The 19955-nt window shown below is 35.5% G+C and overlaps 1 protein-coding gene across 1 annotated transcript in view; it reads right to left on the reverse strand.

Annotated features, from left to right (window-relative positions):
• Positions 1 to 18609, reverse strand: part of kcnh3 (potassium voltage-gated channel, subfamily H (eag-related), member 3) — a 54014-nt gene extending 35405 nt beyond the window's left edge. The window contains exons 1-6 of the mRNA XM_067408633.1: positions 18465 to 18609; positions 11910 to 12044; positions 3441 to 3580; positions 2890 to 3142; positions 1532 to 1689; positions 1111 to 1318 (exon numbers count right to left, since the gene is read on the reverse strand). Coding sequence (XP_067264734.1) covers positions 1111 to 1318; positions 1532 to 1689; positions 2890 to 3142; positions 3441 to 3580; positions 11910 to 12044; positions 18465 to 18594 — 1024 coding nt within the window. The 5' untranslated portion in view covers positions 18595 to 18609. The remainder of the gene's footprint in view (positions 1 to 1110; positions 1319 to 1531; positions 1690 to 2889; positions 3143 to 3440; positions 3581 to 11909; positions 12045 to 18464) is intronic.
• Between the last annotated feature and the right edge of the window lie 1346 nt (positions 18610 to 19955).

Raw genomic sequence — 19955 nt, forward strand, 5'->3', positions numbered from 1 at the left:
ATCAATAAATCTATCTATCTATCTATCTATCTATCTATCTATCTATCTATCTATCTATCTATCTATCTATCTATCTATCTATCTATCTATCTATCTATCTATCTATCTATCTATCTATCTATCTATCTATCTATCTATCTATCTATCTATCTATCTATCTATCTATCGTTTATTCATTCATTCATTAAATCAATTAATTAATATCAATTTATAATTATATATGGGTGTGAATCTTTGAATCAATTCATTGGTTTCTGTCAATTCAGTTTAAAAATTGTTTTCTATCGATTCAATCAATACAATGAATTCGATTCAGTGACTGAGAAAAATCACAGCCAAGAAAAAGAGGAATAACTTCGGTCCTTCGAGATTCATGCTGTCAAGATCATATCAATGTCATCATGCACTCTTCTTCGCACTACAGCCATTTATTTTACCTTTGGTCTTTTTTCTCTTTCATGTGGAGGGCAGCACATGGGAGACTGATAGAGAGGTTCATTTTAAAGTCATATTGATATAGTTATTCACCTGTTCATGAACAAATGTGAAAAAGGTAAGTTTGTTCAGACTTGACACATGATGTGAAGAGAATGTCTGAGAATATTCTGTAGGGCAGGGAATGTTCTGTCCTCCTTACAATATGCATTACGTCTGCCTTGTTTTTTCAGTGTGTCTACATGATTTGAAAAGTCATTTGCACCTATATTAAAAAGCACAAATGCAAGATATTTGTTTTAGGAAGTCTTTTTGTAAGGCACATAAAGATTTTGTTGTAGATTTTCACTGTAATGAGCATATTAGTGGACAGATACTGTATCTTCAATAATGATCCTTGTGTATGAGACACTGTGAAAAGAGCTCTTTCACATTTCTTTCACAGATTGATAAGATGATTTCTGTCCAATTTAGGCTAACAAAACAAGGCCAGCATGTGATCTGTTAGAAAGCAGTACTTATGCTAATATGCTAACTGCCATATAGTTTTTCCTTTTGTTGTTGTTGTTGTTCTTGTTGACTTTTTAATTTCATTTATATTATCTGGTTTATATGTTTGAATGAATTTGAAAGACTGATACAGCTATGCTGACAGTTTGTAGATATGATACTCACCAATGTCCCAGGAACCAGGGCTGTTGCTCTCGATCTCACTGCGGCCAATGACGTACCAGACACAGGCCATCCAATGTGCCAGCAAGGCGAACATGGACATGAGTAATGTGAGTACAACTGCGCTGTACTGGGAGTAGCGCTCCAGCTTTTGCAGCAAGCGTAGAAGCCGTAACAATCGAACCGTCTTCAGCAGATGAACTCCAAAGTACTAAACACACATAGATTAAATGCATAGCTCAAAAGGAAGTATTACTAATTATTTAAGATGACAAGCCCAGTATCATTAAAAAAATGTGGTGTCCCACAAAGCTCTGTGTGAGACCCATTAAAAACTATTTAAAAACAAATATATAGATACTTAAGACAGTGAATAAACAGGCACAAAATTACTTATTAGAAAATTAGAAAAATTAACACTTACCACACTGACATTGAAGGCATACAACAGGTCAAAAGGTAGCGCAGCAATCAGGTCCACAAAGAGCCAGGTGGTGACATAATGCACACAGATAGATCGCGCATCATACACCACCTGGCCTGATGTGCTCACAAATGTGGTGCGAAAGTTTAGCAAAATATCTGTCACAGGGAAACAAAGAAAAGAAAAAAAAATTAGAAAATAGAAGACATATTAATTTATAATTAAAGCACATACAACTGTATTTTAATCATTACCTTGTTCAATGACAGCTTATATAAGTTTGGTCTGGGTGGTGATTATAATGCTATGTAATGGAAAATTCAATTGCAGCAAATACAGTAGCGCTTAATTGAAGCTCAGTTTAGTAAATGGCTTTAAATGGCACTTTTTTGGAAATTTGAAGATACAAATAGTTTTTTCTACATTATGAAACCATGTTTAATGGGCAGAAACAGATTCTGTTATTAAACACTAACTGCTCAGAAGCAGTGCTAAAAAGCTTATCCACACACTGTGGATTTCTAATATAAAGATAATGGTTGGAGATATTATGTTTTGTCTAATAGATTTGTATATGAGTATATCCTTACAGATGGGAATCTTTACTAATAAATTAATTTGACAACAGGCCTTCTAAAGAGTTATTTCTAAACTATAAAACATATCTTTAGCATTTGTATTTGCTGAACTGTCCTTAAAGCTACAGTCCGTAACTTTTTTTGTGTTCAAAATGTACAAAATGTATATAACGAGGGAGTACATAATGAATCAATTTTCCAAACCATGTTTTTATCTTATCCTGAATCACTATGGTACACCTATAATAAGTGTTTATATTCAGACTATTTTAGACCAGTTGGGTTGCCACCGCTGCATGTAGCCCAGTACCTGCTTGACTCATCATAGACGTAAACAGAGAAAAGTGGCTACAACGTTCTTCCACAAGACGCATGCAGTTTTGTTTATTAACCGCTAGAGCACCAAAAGTTAGGGACTGCAGCTTTAAAAATCTTTTCAGTTTTGCTCTCATGTTTTTAAGGCTTTTGAAATGCGAGATGAGTTTTAATGACGTTTGCATAATAACATCTAGAACTTTTTACTAGCTCAGAATAATTAAAATATGTCTGGCTGTATATTACCTAAATGATATAAAAGACTGTCTGCACAACACACAAACCTGAACAATAACAGAATTGTGTGTTACAAATCTGGGCACTTTATTAGCAGGCTATGGGATCAAAAGACTTTTGATTTAATATCGCCCAGGTAACATTACTGAGACAGAACAACTTTTTTTTTTTTTTTTACTAAACTAATGACACTACAAAAAGACTACAGCACTGAAGGTTGAGCCTTACCTAACATAAAAAGGATTTCCACAAGGATGTCGCTCACACTCGGTGGACTTCTAGGGGTCGATGCCTCATCCCGTCCACCGACGACAGTGAAACAGACATTGTAGGGCACAGTAACTGCTACATAAAAGGTCGCTAACAGGATCAGCCAATCCCAGCCAGCTTTGAAGGTGCCGTAATGGAGAAGAATAAAACGGCTCTTCTGAATGGCTGCCACTTTGTACTCTGGGATGGGCGGCTTCTCGCCAAACATGTTCTAAATAATAGCAATGTACAGATAGTAATGTTCAGTCAAAATGAACTAAATAATCCAATACCTTTGAGAAGCCGCAGTAAATTACAGGAACTGACACACTAATGACTTTTTCTCATAACTGAACAGAGTTCACAATTTAGCTTTATAAGGTAATTTTTGTATTTTATTCTTCAGTAATACTTGAACTATTCTCAAGTTCAATACAAATGGTGTAAATATTGTACTGCTGAATTGGGGCAGGCTAGGGGTAAATTCATTTATCTGTTTGTAGCATAAGACCATGTTTTTAAGGACTTACATTGTTGATCTTGAGTTTGCTCTTGTCTTGTTTCTGCAGGTGTCCAGACAGCTGGTAAAGCACAGCTCTACTGCGCCGCCGGTTGGCATTGAAGCCCGGTGGCCGCGTGACCTTGTGCACCTCCAACCCCGTCTCCTCATCTGAGCAGAGAACAGCCATATATCATTTTAATTGATTTCCTTTCAGAATCATTTTGCTCAACACAAAATAAAATCAAGGTATTCTAGAAAAACAACAACAACAAAAAATATCACATGCAGCTTTACTGTGCATCAGTAAAACATGAGCACAGTTTTACGCCATTACTTAACTGAAGTTATTAGAAAAGTCTACCTTACTTTCTTACCCATAATTTTCTGAACAAACAGAACTTGCCACTGAAATCACGATTACATTTACCCATTAGCACATGCTGTCTGCTCAATGCAAATTACATTAGCATTCATTAGTTTGTAAATATGACAAAAGAGTAATGTATCTGATGAAAAACACAGCAAATGAGAGAAAAAAACCCCACTTATTCATTTTAACAATTGTGAACACAGGTAGATAACACCATGGGAAATAGACACATTTATAATGGACAATTAAAGCTTTTAGAAGCTCTTTAAAAAGATGCTAATTTAGTTTATAATTCAATGGTATCCTCAGTTTGTGCTTGTTCTCCTTCCCTCTCTAAAAGGCTACCAGACTCTCATTCTATCCACTGCACCAGGGGTGTTCAGTGATATTTTGAAAGGTGCCCTGATTCTGTGACATACTGACTTAGTAGCTTGCTTAATTTGCTTTTTAAGCAATAGTTCACCCAAAAACAAAAATGCTGTCATTTTACTTTTATCTCATGCCATTTCCTACCTGGATGATTTGCTTTAGTACATGGAACACAAAAAGAGTTTTTTTTTAGTTGTTTTCACACAAAAAAGAAGGGGAAAAAAAACATATTAAGCTCAAAACAACAACAACAAAAAATAATAATTTACATTTAAATAATGATTTACATTTTAGTTACTCTCAGAAACACATACCTGAAAGTTTGGGGTTGGTAATTTTTTTTTTTTTTTTTTTTACAATTGTTTTGGTAAGTCTGTTATGCTCACCAAGGCTGAATTTATTTGATTGAAATAAAAATACTCTAAACACAGTAATATTGTATTTTCTGTTTTAATATATTTAAAAATATCTATTGTGCACCAGTCATTACTCCAATCGTCAGTGTCACATGATCCTTCAGAAATAATTCTAATATGCTGATTTAGTGCTCAAGAAACATTTCTTCTTGTTATCAATGTTGAAAACTGTTATGCTGCTAAGTTTGTATGTAGTAACCATGATCAATTTTAACAGAATTCTGTGATGAATATAATGTTTAAAAGAACATTATTTATTTGAAATACATATTTTTTTGTAAGATTTTAAATGTCTTTACTGTCACTTTTGATCAATTTATGTCTTTGCTGAATAAAACTAGGCCTATTAATTTCAGTAAAAAATCTTACTGACCCCAAACTTTTGAATGGTGTGTATTATCTGTTCTGTTCTGTATTATCTTTCAGAAAGATATTAAAGATATTTGCTCTCTTATCATATGCAAACTAACATGTTCCCGACAGCCTACCCTTCAGTGAAGAGTTGATTTTTATTGATGACTTCAGTTTACATAACTAATTTGGAGAGAACCATCTGTCAGTTTCTTGTAACTTGTTTCTTGTGTTGTCTTACAAATTTTCCAATTTGTTTTTAGTTCTTTCCAATTTACATTTTATTTATTGGCTTTTCCTCTTTATTATATAAGTCTAATCATGCTTTTAAAAGAAAATTGGTCTTAGACAACATAATTAATGAAACTCACTTTTAAAAAAAAACGTATTCCAATAATTCACTTTTAATGATTTGACATTAAGCACCAGATATATTACTCTTAGTGCCAGTACAATGTTCATCCATCAGCCAAATGAACAGTAACCATGCATTGGCTCAATCTCAGGCCACTAAAGGGAGCTTCACACCTCTGTGCCAAGTTTTCTTCCCGGTCCTATCTGTCTGGTGTGCGTGTTTTCATCTCTCTCTTTATCAGTCTACTGCTCTCTCTCTCTCGCTCTCTGGGGAGGAGAGGTGTCAGGATTACAGTAACAGCTAGCACCACATGAGATGCTGCTGGCCTGTATCTAAGCATCAACGACGCATGTTTCAGTAGCCAAGAACGAGTGAGAGGGAATGAGAAACAGAGGATAGGATGAGCTTGCTAAGTTTGACATTGACAGGACCAGGTGTTCGAGGTGTGTGTGCATATGAATATGAGGAATTAAGGGAAAATCTGCGCTGCAGTGTGGCGACCCATAGAAGCAGTAACGTCAAAGCTGTTTCAATATTCTGCACAAACATGAAAGAAAAAGGCTCATATTTATTTCCATGAACTCTTTACTTCCAGGGTTCCTGTGCAAGCACACACACAACAATACGGGTGCCTCCCGTACATGCATAATAAAGTACTTGTGCCCAAAATTTAATAATACACGTTTTCCATAGTTTGTGAATGGTGCAGGCTGTTTCTTCTTTGTTTCAACTGGCCCTGTATCACAGTCATTCTCAGACTCTCCTAGAGAGTCTGCAGATTCAGATGTCTCAACATTTGCTTCATGATTTCCTGGCTCGTCCAATTCCGGGAAGTCATTATAGAGTTCTTTGCTCATTCTCAGATGTTTTCTGTTCCTCCTCAGTGCATGTCCACTTTAATTTCGTATAATCTTTGCTCCACTTATAGCATTTGCCTTTGGCCACCATTGTGTCTGTCCTGTCAGCAGCTGAACTCTTACTTTTTCATTGTATGTAGCTCTTTGAGATCTTTGCCTGCACTGTCATAGTATAGAGCCTGCTTCAACTGTCTATTCTTGTAGTTGCCTGATTTGTTGGATATCAGTCCTGGATGAAGTAAACTCTCATACATTGGTGTTTTAGTGCTTTGACCCATTAGAGCCATTGCTGGGCTTCTATCTACACCCGAGTTGGTGTTCCAACATTGCTAGGTAAGGTTCCACCCTGGCTCTTTTGGCTTTAGCCATGAGCCTTTTTACACTTTTTACAGCTGACTCCACTTTTCCATTACTTTGTAGATATCCTGGTCAGGACGTTTTATGTGTAAAGTCCCAAGCTTTGCTGAATTTCTTGAAGTCCTCGGGTGAATAATTGGTGCCATTGTCTAAAAACTCTATAGCCACTTTTCCACCATCGGGCCGAATGGTTCTCATTGCTTAATCATTCCATAATCATTCCATTCCATGCCGATCCAGTCCAGCTGGTACAGTTATGGCTGCATTTTCCACTGTGGGGTTGATAACGGCCGCTCTTTGGAATGTAATACAAAAGCGTCTGTCGTTGCCTTGGTAACGCAACGGTTTACTTATGATATGAGATGTAAATAACGGCCGCGTTATGAAGGATGATTATATATTTCTTTTAATTGTATTATTAATTTGTGTTTACAGTACGTCACTCAAATAGAGCACTTAGCCAGCTATGGAGAAACTGGTAGCCAGGCAACAGACAAGTAACCAATCCTGTGTGGCAACATCACTTTACAGATTCTACCAAAATGATTCAGCATGGTTAGACAATCTTGCCGAGCATTCTGGGCCGAGAACAATTTGTTATCGTGCCATGCCATGCCGTACCAGGCTCCAGTGGAAACACAACTGGAACCATTCCTTACCATTCTATGATCCCACAAAAGTTGGGATAGTCCATTTTCATTTAACTGGAACAAGTCTGTTCCATTTTTTTCCCAGGGACGAGTTGGTTCTTCATGGGCCCTCAACGTCTCTTTCTGTCATTTTGCAGTCTCACTTGATACCACGGAAGATGCATAAGCATGTGTGTCCTAACCAGGTGCGATGCGATAAGATTCCAGAGACAAGCTATTTGACTGTCCACACTAGATGTGACGTGACAATGAGAAGTGATAAAATCAATCAAAACCACAGCCAATCAGAAGAGAGTGTGGGCGGGCTGTCTCAGTAAGAGCACAGCAGACACAATGAAATGGGCAAGTACATAGTAAAATTCATAAATATTACACAATTTAAACATCATTTAAAGTACATACAGAGTGACTGAAGTTCACTGAACCAATCTTTGTCATAGAATACATAAATTGTTTGTTCGCATTGAGTTGACAGACTTTGACTTTGAACGTTCTTGTGCCCATTTATTTATTTTCAAGATCTGAGGTAAATTAGCCAGTGTTGTTTTCATTACAGCTAAAAAGCTGGGAACACAGAATGATATTCAAACTCACATTAGATGCTTTTAACATTAAATAAAGCACATAAACAGTACCTGATATTATCATTACCATACTTTGGGTTGCTGTTCCAGCCATGACGTCACAGAGAAATAGAAACCATTTCTTAAATAGATTACTCGCGTGTCGCCATCGCATCTGGTTAGGACAAAAACTAACATGGAACATCGATTAACATGGAAACATCGTGTCTACACGGTGTTATACTCTCCAGTGGTTTGTGGTCTGAATGAACTTGTACCATTCATCAGTGTGTGAAGTGATGAAACCTTCCATTCCATACACTACTGCCAACAGTTCCTTTTCTATTTTGTGCATAACTTTTCTTAGTTTCTGTTAAAGCTCTGCTAGCATATGCAATGATTTGTCCTTTTTGCATCAGTGCTGCCCCCAAACCATTCTCTGATGCATCACATTGCAATACAAGCTGCTCTTATGATATCATAATATCATTTGATTGGGGTCTGTGAGAAGACTTCCTTTGTATTTTCAAAGGCTTGTGCCTATCTGACCACTCCCATACCACATCTTTCTGGGTCAGTTTTCATAAAAGTTCTGAGTGCTGAGGCTTGACTACAGAATTCGGCAAGATAATTGACCATGCAAACATTCCACCGCTTTTCATCAGTGGGTCTGAGCATCTGTTAAATGGCTAACAGTTTTCCTGGGCCTACCTTTACCCCTTCTGAGGTGAGTAGGTTTTAGTGAGTAGGCCTTTAGTTTTTAGTTTAGTGTAAACAGCCTTTTTTTGCATAAGCCATTTACATGGCATGTTCTGCACCTGTCCAGCAACATCCTCATATTGTCATGATCTTTTATTGCCTCCTCATCATTGTCTCCTTTCCCTACAATCAGTATATCATCTGCAATAGTTTTTACACCTGGATTCCTTGCATCACCTGGTTCAGTTTCCTTTGAAAAATTTCTGGTGCTGGACTAATTCCTACTGGCATCCTTAGCCACCAATAACGTCCCATAGGAGTATCAAACGTTGTGAAGAAAACTGGATTTTTCCTTACCACGTGCCAAAACTCATTTCACATGATGGATGGTGTGCTGTCTATGCACTGCTGTCTTCCACCTCCATGCCACAGGGTTGTGTTTTGTCCCCTCTTTGTTTTCCTTGTATACTGATGACTGTCTGAGCATTTTTGAGGGAAGACACATTGTGATTGTGTCTCTCCTCACTGAGTCAGATGGTGGTCATAGTTCAGTGGTAGATCATTTTATTCAATAGTTTGATGCTTCATTTTTAAATATTAATGCTTCTAAAACAAAAGAAATGTCCACTGATATCTGCAAGAACAACACTGTACCTGTTTTGCCTGCTGTCATTAAGGGAAAGCAGAAGTGGTCAAGCAATATAAACATTAGAGGACAGTACTTGATGGTAAATTAAATTTTGAGGCAAAAACTAATATTATTAGAAGGAATGCTCTCCAGGGTATTCATTTTGTGAGGAAACTTTGTAGTTTTAATATGGATGTCTCTTTTATGAAAATATTTTATGACTGTTTTATTGAATCTTTCTTACGTTTTTCTGGCATCCTCTATGAAAGAAATAAGACTAAGCTGGGTAATACAGTTAAAATGTGCAGCAAGATAGTGGTGAGCGATTTAAGGAATATTACACAAATGTATGAACAAAGGGTGACTAGGAAGGGCCAGTAAATCCTTTCCAGCGTAACCCATCCATTGTGTTCTGAATGTCAACTGCTTTCCTCAGACGGGAGATTTAAACTCCCTTTGTGTAAATCAAAAAGATATAAGAATTCCTTTATACCTGCTGCGAATGTGTTTTTAAATGACTTATTATAAAATGTTTGTTACTGTGTGTGTTGTGTTGCTGTACATTTCTGTATACTGCTATCTACAAAACTAATTGCCTTTTCAGGACAAGAAAGTAGTAAGTATAATCATCAACAAGTAAGTATAATCATCTTGTAATAAGCCTTGTAGAGCATCCCATACAAGGCTAAAATCATTGCTGTATGTATAAAAGGATAATATGTCCTTTTGAAACCATTCTCCCTTTGTTATAGAGCACTTTGCTTCTGTACCTTTACTGTATACAGACATTTTTACACACCATGTTCTAAATACAACAACAGTACAACTGTTTTTTCTAAGTGCATTTTGGAAGGTTACCCTCATTACTGAAGGTATCTGAGAGACTGGATCGACAAGCAGAAAAAAAAATATGTAAGCAATTTTAAGAATCAGTGTATTATTTTTTTAAACCACCAGTACATAGATGGTTTACTAAAGAAATACAAAGTTCTGGCATGAAACTCTAATGGGCAGGCTATTAGGTCCTTCAATAGGCAGCTCAATGATGTAGCGGCACTTTCTGAGTTTGCTACTAAGATGAGTGAATGGTTTCATTAATAAGATTTCATTAAATAACTCGATTTCATTAATAAGTGTTTTTATATATATATATATATATATATGTATATATATATAGTTTATAGATATATAGATATATAGATTTATATACTATGAAAATAATAAAAATAAATAATCTTAATTATGTCAGATAAAAAGCAAAACATGGTCAGGTCAAAGTGTCTGAATATTTTTTGGTTCCAAATTTTTATAAATTTTACTGGTAGTCCAATGTATGAAGAATTTTTTTGGTATAATATATCACAGTTTACTTTATTTTGCTATCCTCACTTACATAAATGAAATATAGTGTCCTGCACCCAATAGTAAAAATATATCAAAAATATCAAAAATGTCTGAATAATTTTTGTTTTGACTGTGCACATATATATATATATATATATATATATATATATATATATATATATATATATATATATATATATATATATATATATATATATATATATATATATATATATACAGGGAGTGCAGAATTATTAGGCAAGTTGATTTTCTGATCATATTTTTTTTCCAAGCACATTTTACCAATTCCAATCCACATCAATCTTAATAACTACTATTAATATTGTTTTTAATCATTTATAAGTGATATATAATTGTTCATGAAGGCTGGAAATGAAAAATGCCCTATATCTAGGTGTGCAGAATTATTAGGCAGGTTTTCTTTTACAGATAAAATGAGCCAAAAAAGAGATTTAACTCAGACTGAAAAGTCAAAAATTATTAAATTCTCATGAGAAGGACGCAATACTAATGCACTACTAGAAATTGCAAAGTTAAAGCAGAATCTGGCAGTAAGGTAGTTCACTTTTAGTCCATCTCTTATCCTGAAATGTACATCTTGCAGAGATGGACTAAATGATCTTCCAAAACTTACTGCCAGATTCTGGAAGATAAATTCTTCAAACAGTGGTACAAGAGGATGTGGTGCTGGTCCTTCAGGAGTCACTCTCAAGCTGTCTGTCTATAAGGCCTATAAAAACCCAGTCTTCATGTACTTTATAACACTTCAGCTTGTGATTCTTATTAAGAGCAGGTCGCTTTTTAGGATTCTTCACCTAACCTAAGTCTCTGAGATCCTGACACCTCACACTTCTGAAGACTCCAGGTAGGTTTCAGTATTGGGAAATGGTGGCGCTGGAGACTAAAGGGTTCCTGATGGTTTCACACTTAATTCTTCACCTTAATTCTTAATTATTTTGCAGTTAACATGTCTTTTCTTCTCCAGCTGTTTTTGTATGACCCCGCTGACCCAATGAGCATTTCACTGTCCAATGGTCATGCTTTAACTTTGCAATTTCTAGTATTACATTAGTATTGCGTCCTTCTCATGAGTATTTAATAATTTTTGACTTTTCAGTCTGAGTTAAATCTCTTTTTTGGCTCATTTTATCTGTAAAAGAAAACCTGCCTAATAATTCTGCACACCTGGATATAGGGCATTTTTCATTTCCAGCCTTCATGAACAATTATATATCACTTATAAATGATTAAAAACAATATTAATAGTAGTTATTAAGATTGATGTGGATTGGAATTGGTAAAATGTGCTTGGAAAAAAAATATGATCAGAAAATCAACTTGCCTAATAATTCTGCACTCCCTGTATATACATATATATATAATATTTTTTTTATTTATTTATTGGTATCAGTAGATATTATTATTGGATGGATATATAATTACTATTATTATGATTGATAGTATTATTCTTGATATTGTATTTTTTATTGTTTTATCATGTAAGTAGCAAAACTCACCTCTGTCTGGGCTCTGTTCTTCATCTTGGACTTTCTTGTTGTCTGTTATGTCCTTGTGTGATACTAGAAAAAGCACCACCTCTCCCTTCTCATTCTTAATGGGCACGATATCCAGAAGACACCAGAACTGAGTTCCTGTCACAACAGAATGTCTACAGTGTTAATATCGTCAGAGTTAACATTAAACATGAACATTCAATATTGACACACATTTATTGACAGGCATTTACTGTGACTTACATTTAGACCAGACTTCATTTTTAAAATGTACTATAGATCCATACGTGGCTTGGTAAAACCTTTTTTGCGTATTGCTTTTAGTCTAAATCAGAACTAGCTTTTGTCAGAGATTGTCTCAGTTGGCTGTACTGCTTTCATTTCCCATGAGCCTCAATCTAGGGTTGCAACAACTAATCAATGAAATCAATAAAGTAAATTGTTAGCAATTAATTTATTTATTGATTAGTTCATCACAGAAAATCCATGTGATGCTTCTCTCTAAGATAATAAATTTAGTCTATTGACAGTTAAGCACACGTCTTGACTACTGAGCTTAGAATTCACTGTTGTGTGTCTGTGTTTGTGTGCAGACATGAATGCCTTCTGCAGGTTCTCCAACGTTCTGCAGCTGCTCAACATTATGCCACAGCATCATACCATGCCTCATTAAATCGAGACAGAGGGAAACGGAAAGAAAGAGGTAGAACATGCTTGGCTGGAGGTTGGAGTTCCTAATGATACACAGTTCTGTGTGTTTGTGTGTGTGAATCACCAAGCCCTGTCATTAGGCACAGCTTGAGTCAAGAGAAGTAAATTTCAATAAAAAAAGAATGCATTTCATTTAACCAGCATTCAGAGACCTTAGACCATATATTACAATGCGCAATATGTTCAAAACCAAGCACTAAAAATGGCAACATACCAACCTATGAATAAAGCATGTGCCGCTGGCCATAGGTAAATACAATATATTGATTTGTTCCACATGTGGTGAACAGCTAAATTAAACAATGAATGATTAAACAGCTAGTAGTTTGACTGTACAATGGATGCAAGGTTGCTAAGATGATTATTGGCCTAAAGGGTCAGCAATCATTCTTAAACCTCACATAAAAGCTAAATTAACTACCATTGTATCTTAAAGCAACTGTGTATTATTTATTGCTGTTTTAAAGAATGATTTTGAATTTAAGCTGCCCACAGCTTGCAATTAAATGGCAATTTTGACTTGGGTGTATAGCGAAACAAACACAAATTATAATACACACAAATAAAACACAACAGGGAACTATTAAGGTTTTCTTGTGAATTTTATGTGTAGGAATTTCCAACCACCCAAAACCAGTGTTGGGGAAGCTACTTTGAAATCATAGCTTCACTTTATATTTCATATTCATTTTTTATATGTGTTTTACCTGCATTTAGAATTTCGCACTTTACCGAGTTGTGTTTTAGGGTTAACGTAAATGTCCGTAAAATTACTGGACAATATCAAGGTAATGAGCTGCGAGTACCTTTTCCGTTATTTTACAGGTATATTTTTTACAGTGTTGCCGAGTTACAAGTTGTTTAAGTTCATTCAAGTTAGTAGTTAGCAACACTACAAGAATATCTAACTTATAATTTACTTACCTATAACTTACTTGCTTACTTCATATACTTCTCAGCAATGTCCATGTTGCAATTTAGTGAACAATTGGACTGAACCCTCTTAAAAAATGTTTTGTCCAAGAGTACACTGAACTGGGAACAGTCTTTCTGACATATATGCATGCTGAGAACTTTCTTTCTAGGGTTTCATAAAAAAATCCATGGTTTACATAAAAAGGTGAGTTGATCAAGATTAGTTTATTCACTTTATATGCTTTACACATGTAAAACATCTGTGTTTAATAATAGATCTGCGTTTATGTGAGGTCATTGCATGATTATGTAAATTAACTAGTGAATGTTTTTTTTTTAAATGGTTCATTAAAATGAACTGTCTGAAAGAACAAGAATCTGACTTCCCATCGCTAATACTTATGTAAACACTTAGTTAGTTTTTATAAATATATATAATATATATACTATCAAATTTAATTTATAATTTACTCAGAGCTTATAAAGAGCATTTAAACCCCTTACCAACACAAAACCAGTAAGGGGTTTTGAATGAATGAACAATCTACTAGGGTGACACTATTAAATTGAACTGTTAAATTTATAGTAATTAAAACATAACAGACCTATTTACATAATCAAGTCAAAACCATAACATAGTAGAGGCACTCGAATAAATGTTTTGGTCTTCTTCTTTTTTTTCTTTCTTTCTTTTTTTTTTTTTTTTTTGACTCCATACTGATTAAATCGCTTCAGAATGCATTGCCTAAACCATGAGAATCACTCTTATGCTGCCTTTAGGTTCTTTTTGGTAACCATTCTCTTGCATGGTATGGACATACAGAGCTGAGGTATTTTCTAAAAATTTTTGTTGTTCTAAAAAAAAAGTCATTCACATCTGGGATGGCATAGCATATGGGTGAATAAATATGAACTATTCCTTTAAGTTCGTAAAGCATCAATCCCCAACACTGCCCAAAACATTGTTACAATGCTTAATATAATGGATATTTAAATAACAAAAAAACATTTACAAAGCAGTCCTTTAAATGCTATACTTAAAGTCCCTGTGAACTGGAAGTTGCAAACAACTTTTCTTTAGTGTTGTGACTTGTTTCCAAGTGAAACGAAATACTGAATAGAGGGCAGGGTTTTACTTTAGTGCTCCTCCTCTCCATCACTCGCTCAAAGCAGACACATAGGAGTGGTTTAATCATTTACAACCCAAGCCGTCAAACTGACGTCATCGGAGAAGGAACCCCATTCCAGACTGAAAGTAACTTTTCAGATTTTGATTAAAGATTAGCATGACAAACAATATTTTTCTGTGTATTAACTTGCACGGATTAATTGTTCACCACAAGACTAGTAATATGCGCTAACAAAGCAAACAGTGTCAGCCCTGATTTCATGACGACTTTAAGACATTTTAATTCTATCCAGTTATTTCAACACTTTAAAATGACTTCTTTTTGAGTCTTCATTGTATGATTGTCTTTTTATTTGGTGTATTTTATGTTTTATTTAGTTGTTTCAAAGTGATAATTGAATGTGTGTTTGACAGTCTGTTGAGCTCTTCATCTCACTGAGGACTGACAGTGTCTCAATGCAAAATGGCAGTTGTGCAACAGAGGGAGTTTACAGCAGTCTTGCAACTATGATCTTCTATTCCCTTTGAACCATGTACAAGTTCAACCTGAACCTGCAGACCATGAGAGGTCTGTGAGATGTGTTTTGAGAGTACCACAGCTTTTAGAAGTCATTTGACTCAGTGACAGAAGGGTTGTTGGGACTGATGTACAAAGAAAATGTGATAGAGAAAGCATTCGGAGTGCTGCATGGAACTGCAGTGGCTTGTTCAGACAATCCACAATCAACCCCTACCAACTGGATAGAATGCACATGTTTTCTTTAAGAAGGCAACAAACAGCTCCTGAGTATCTCTTACAAACCAGCCAAATGAATGAATTGGACTGAACACTGCTCCCACAGTGTACTCTCTGAATTGGGGGCAAATTTCCCCTGATGCATGTTGCACGAATGTTAAATTGAAGTGAATAGGGAGAGAAATTGGTTGTCATCGCTGTTGTGTTTGGAAAACATTTTGCTAAAAATGTCTGCCAGATTGTCCCTACCTCTTTTTGTGTCTGATAGGGTTTGACAGAGAGATCTACGCTGTACGTTCATGGCAATTCACAGTTGTCTCCTGGTACACGGATGGAATCGTGTTCTCTTGACTGCAGGTGGGTAAAAACGTGGATGGAATTAACTATATGACATGCTGTGCTCTTTCTGTGTATCATGTTCAACATGAAACATCTCTGAGCCATTGTTTATCCAAGGCTGGTTTAAAGGCATATTGTGTTATTTTCGGGGAAGTTGGTGAGGGAGAGAAAAGACTGCTGTTAAATTATAATGTTATCATAATCTATGCTCAGCTGCTCCAGACACACGTTACAGAATGAGGAAGGCATTTAAAGTCAATTTGTTCAAATAAATGGATTGTCTGGACTGAAATTGTATTTGTTTTAGTCATCTACTGTGAAGGATGAGCTCATGATTACTCCTAAAGTGAGCCGTTGTAAATGTGTTTTCCTTTCAGATCAGTTGATTATAAGATCAGGTTGCATTTATTCAGTCTTTACATCCATTTTATTATCCATAAAAATTGTTGATCAATATGTAAGGGATAATATACAGTACATACTCACATTATCACACTTATTACACTGCTACTTAACTAAATGCACATAAAATATTGATCTGAGGTGAAATTTTGTTTTTATTAGAAGAGAATCTAACATAGCTATGTTGAAAATCATTTTCGTTACTGTCAATTATACAAGATGTAACTAACAAACTATTCCATAGAGCCATATAATAATCCATTGTTTCAAGATCTGAAGAAAATACTGGGTTGATTAAATTTAAAATATCTTATTCAGCACATAGCTTGCTTCTGTTCTTTTATTTTTATCCCTCCATCACTGTTTCTCACCCCTTTGTGTTAATTTATTTCTTTTTTGCCTGCAGCTACAGTATGCCTGCTGTATCACTCTAATCAAGTCAGCACATACAAAATTAATTTCTGATTAACTGATTTTAGAATTTGGCTTGATTTGGTGTCCTAATCCACATTGTACCTGTAGTGATTTAATTGATTTAACCTCCTTAATGAACCCCTCTCCCTTTTTGAATGCAGGTCACATTTAGGTCTAAATGCAACTCAATAATAATAATAATAATAATAATAAAAATTGATAATTTAATGATTGTCCATATAAATTATTATTATTATTATTATTAATGTAAAATTATAAATAAACAAATAAACTATGTTTTGGGAAATTGGCATGGACTAATCCTAATTTTGCAGGCTACTTAGGATAGATGTTATGGAAATTGGGATGAAGTTCTGGGGCCAAATTCACAAAATATTTCATCTTACCACAAAGAGTTCTCTTAAATAGCAGTAAAAGTTCTTAGCCAAGAGTTTTCTCTTAAAACCTATTTACAAAGCTGCTGAGACAAACTTTTACTTAAGAATAGAGAGAAGTCTTAAGCTAAGAGTAAGAGCGGGGTTGACCTCGTTGCAATGGATGATGTCAACATGCTTACTAACCATGCCCACATTGATTGGCTGATAGGGGAGGAGTCTCTGTCTGCGATGTAATCATAGAAATATTGTAGAATGAGGTATCATTTCCATATTCAAATAAAAATGCTGCCATATTCAAATAAAGGTTTTAAAATGTAGGCTAAGTGTCACTAATTAAACTAGTATATGTTCAGCTAATTGTCAGCCTCTTACATGTCTGCGTCTCAAAAGAATGCAGAATTCAAGCAAAAAATTATGTTTTATAATCAAAGTTTGGGAGGAGCGCATTAAAACGGTCTATCTAATCTAAAAATATACACAGACAAGAGCTGACTCACCTATAGTTACCTCAACGGTTTTCTGCATCCATTCACCACCCCATTCCTCACTCTCGGCTGGGGATATGGGGGAGAACTTTGGGTTTGGGCTAAATTCCATGCTTGGAGTCCTCAATCCCCTTGGACAGCACGCCAAATACGCTTATTATATTTTTTACTCTATTCAATCATTTGTAAGTGTGAACTCTTGAAAAAAACAACTGCCACAGCTAATCGGACATTATTTATTTATTCATTAAAGATTTATTTTTGGCGTTCTATGGTAGATTCAAATCTATAAATCATAATATCAATTGCATTAATGCAAAAAGGTTCAGCACCCAAGGCTCTATCCCTATCCTTATTTCAATGATTTAGTGTCTTTGGGCAGATTGCTGAGGCGGATTGGCAGCAACGCCCTTTAGGATTGTTTGCGATTTGGTTTTAGTGACTTAGGAGTCCTCTTGACTACTAATGTTTCACAGATTTAAGAGCTAGTTTTAGCACTAAAATGCTTTGTGAAATACTCTTAGAGCAAAAATTTAGGAGTCCTAAAATTAGGACTGAACCACCCATTATTTTAAAGAGTTTCTCCTAAATCGGCAAGTTAGGAGCTACTTTTAGCCTTAAGATGGCCCCTGGTCATTTGCTTTTGGTGCTGGAGACAAGGCATGGGTCACATTTTATCTTAGGTGTCCTTAACTACTTTGTACTTACATCAAAAATAAGTACAATGTACTTTTGCTGCTATTGATGTGGGATATGGGTAAGGTTAGGGACAGGTTTGGTGGTATGTTTAAGCTTTAAGGGTGAGTTAAGGTGTAAGGGAAGGCTCAACATGTAATAATATTTGTAACTACTTAAATTACAGCTGTTATTACATGCAGGTATTTTTAAAATGTAAGTACAATGTAAAAACATGTACACAATAAGTGCATTATAACAAATTAATAATTATAATTAATGTTAGTACATAGTAGTTAAAGACACCTAATATAAAGTGGGACCAAAGCATGTATTTAACTATGTGACTCCTACCTCCTTTTTTGTAGAAGACCAGTTCTGTCTTAAACTCCCGCCTTTCATCCAGTGCTCCCTGGATCTGTGCCATCAGCCTATCACTGGTCTCCGGCCCATACAGGAAATGACAAGCACAGCTCTTCTGCATCAGTTCTGCCCGGGCATAGCCAGTGAGTTCACAGAAGCCATCAGAACAGTACACGATGGGATAAAGAGACTGGACCTGTGCATTCCCCAGCACAAAGTTACTGTCTGTGAGGGAAAAACAACAAAGAGAAAGAGATAAAAGTCTGCTCATAAGAAATTCAACAAAGTTCTTTGAGAACACTCAAAGTATTAATATGCAGTGAAAGAAAAATAATGCGAGTTAACAGAAATCCCTCGTGCTAGCGATATTTTCTCCAGCTCAGTTATCGCACTCATCCCAGACTGACTGGGGGCCTGAACAATTTGCACATCTTCTCAACAATACTTTAAAGGCACCTTTAAACATTTTCCATAAGCCTACTGGGAATCAGTTTTGTCTGCTGCCATTGCAAGGCCTCCCAATCCTGATGCACCTCCTCTTGCTCCACACAGGAGTAGTTATTTTCTCATGTTCATCTAATTCTTGAGAGTGGTATGGGTAGATACATCTTAACCTTAATGGGAGGGTTCAAACTTGAGATTGACTAAGTTCGTTCTAAGAGCTCTAAGTTTCCTCTCAGACTATTTGATAGATACCTGAATCAGTGTGACAGGAGTGAGGGAAGCAGCCATTGATATAAAAGCAATATCACACTCGTAGCTGTGCGATATGGCTGTATTTCAGCATGCTGTGATTACCTACGGCACCTACGGACAGTATATGCAAAGTATATATATATATATATATATATATATTACTGTTTTTCATAACAATTTCTTACATTGGATGAAATTACATTTATCATCCCTCTTTATTTTATTATATCTACAGGCTGCAGTGTTCATAATAAAATTCATTTTGCAATTTTCTGAGATTTTTTTAAACAGCAGAAAAAGGCAAGCAAAACCAAAATGACACGATTCAGATCTGAATGATGAAACAAGAACAAGCACTGAATCTAAAGCCCAGTATTATTCCACACACTTCCCTTATAAACCCAGTGCAAGCACAAACATGCATTGACTTTAGACTCCATGTATTCTGAAGCATGGCTTTTTATCAACAAAAAGATAAAAGAAAGATGAAAAGTTGAGAGATTATGCATGACAGAAAGAATGGAATGTGCTGCCTAATATATCAGCAGTCATTAAATCATCCCTTAGAGCTAAGAAGTCATAATCATATTCTCACTAATCGAATATTTATTGCTTAACGCCGAGGTGCAAATATTGATCCATTGGCTGGTGGGCGCCCCTCTCCCTCTCTCTCTATGTGTTTAATATTTCACAGGGCTGTGAACAGGAGCAGATTTATCCACGACTGTGGTATTTAAAATGGAGCCGTGAGCTGCAGGTTCATTTTCGAGGTATAATAAAGTGGAT

Source organism: Chanodichthys erythropterus, chromosome 14 (genome assembly GCF_024489055.1).
Source record: "Chanodichthys erythropterus isolate Z2021 chromosome 14, ASM2448905v1, whole genome shotgun sequence".
Taxonomy (NCBI): domain Eukaryota; kingdom Metazoa; phylum Chordata; class Actinopteri; order Cypriniformes; family Xenocyprididae; genus Chanodichthys; species Chanodichthys erythropterus.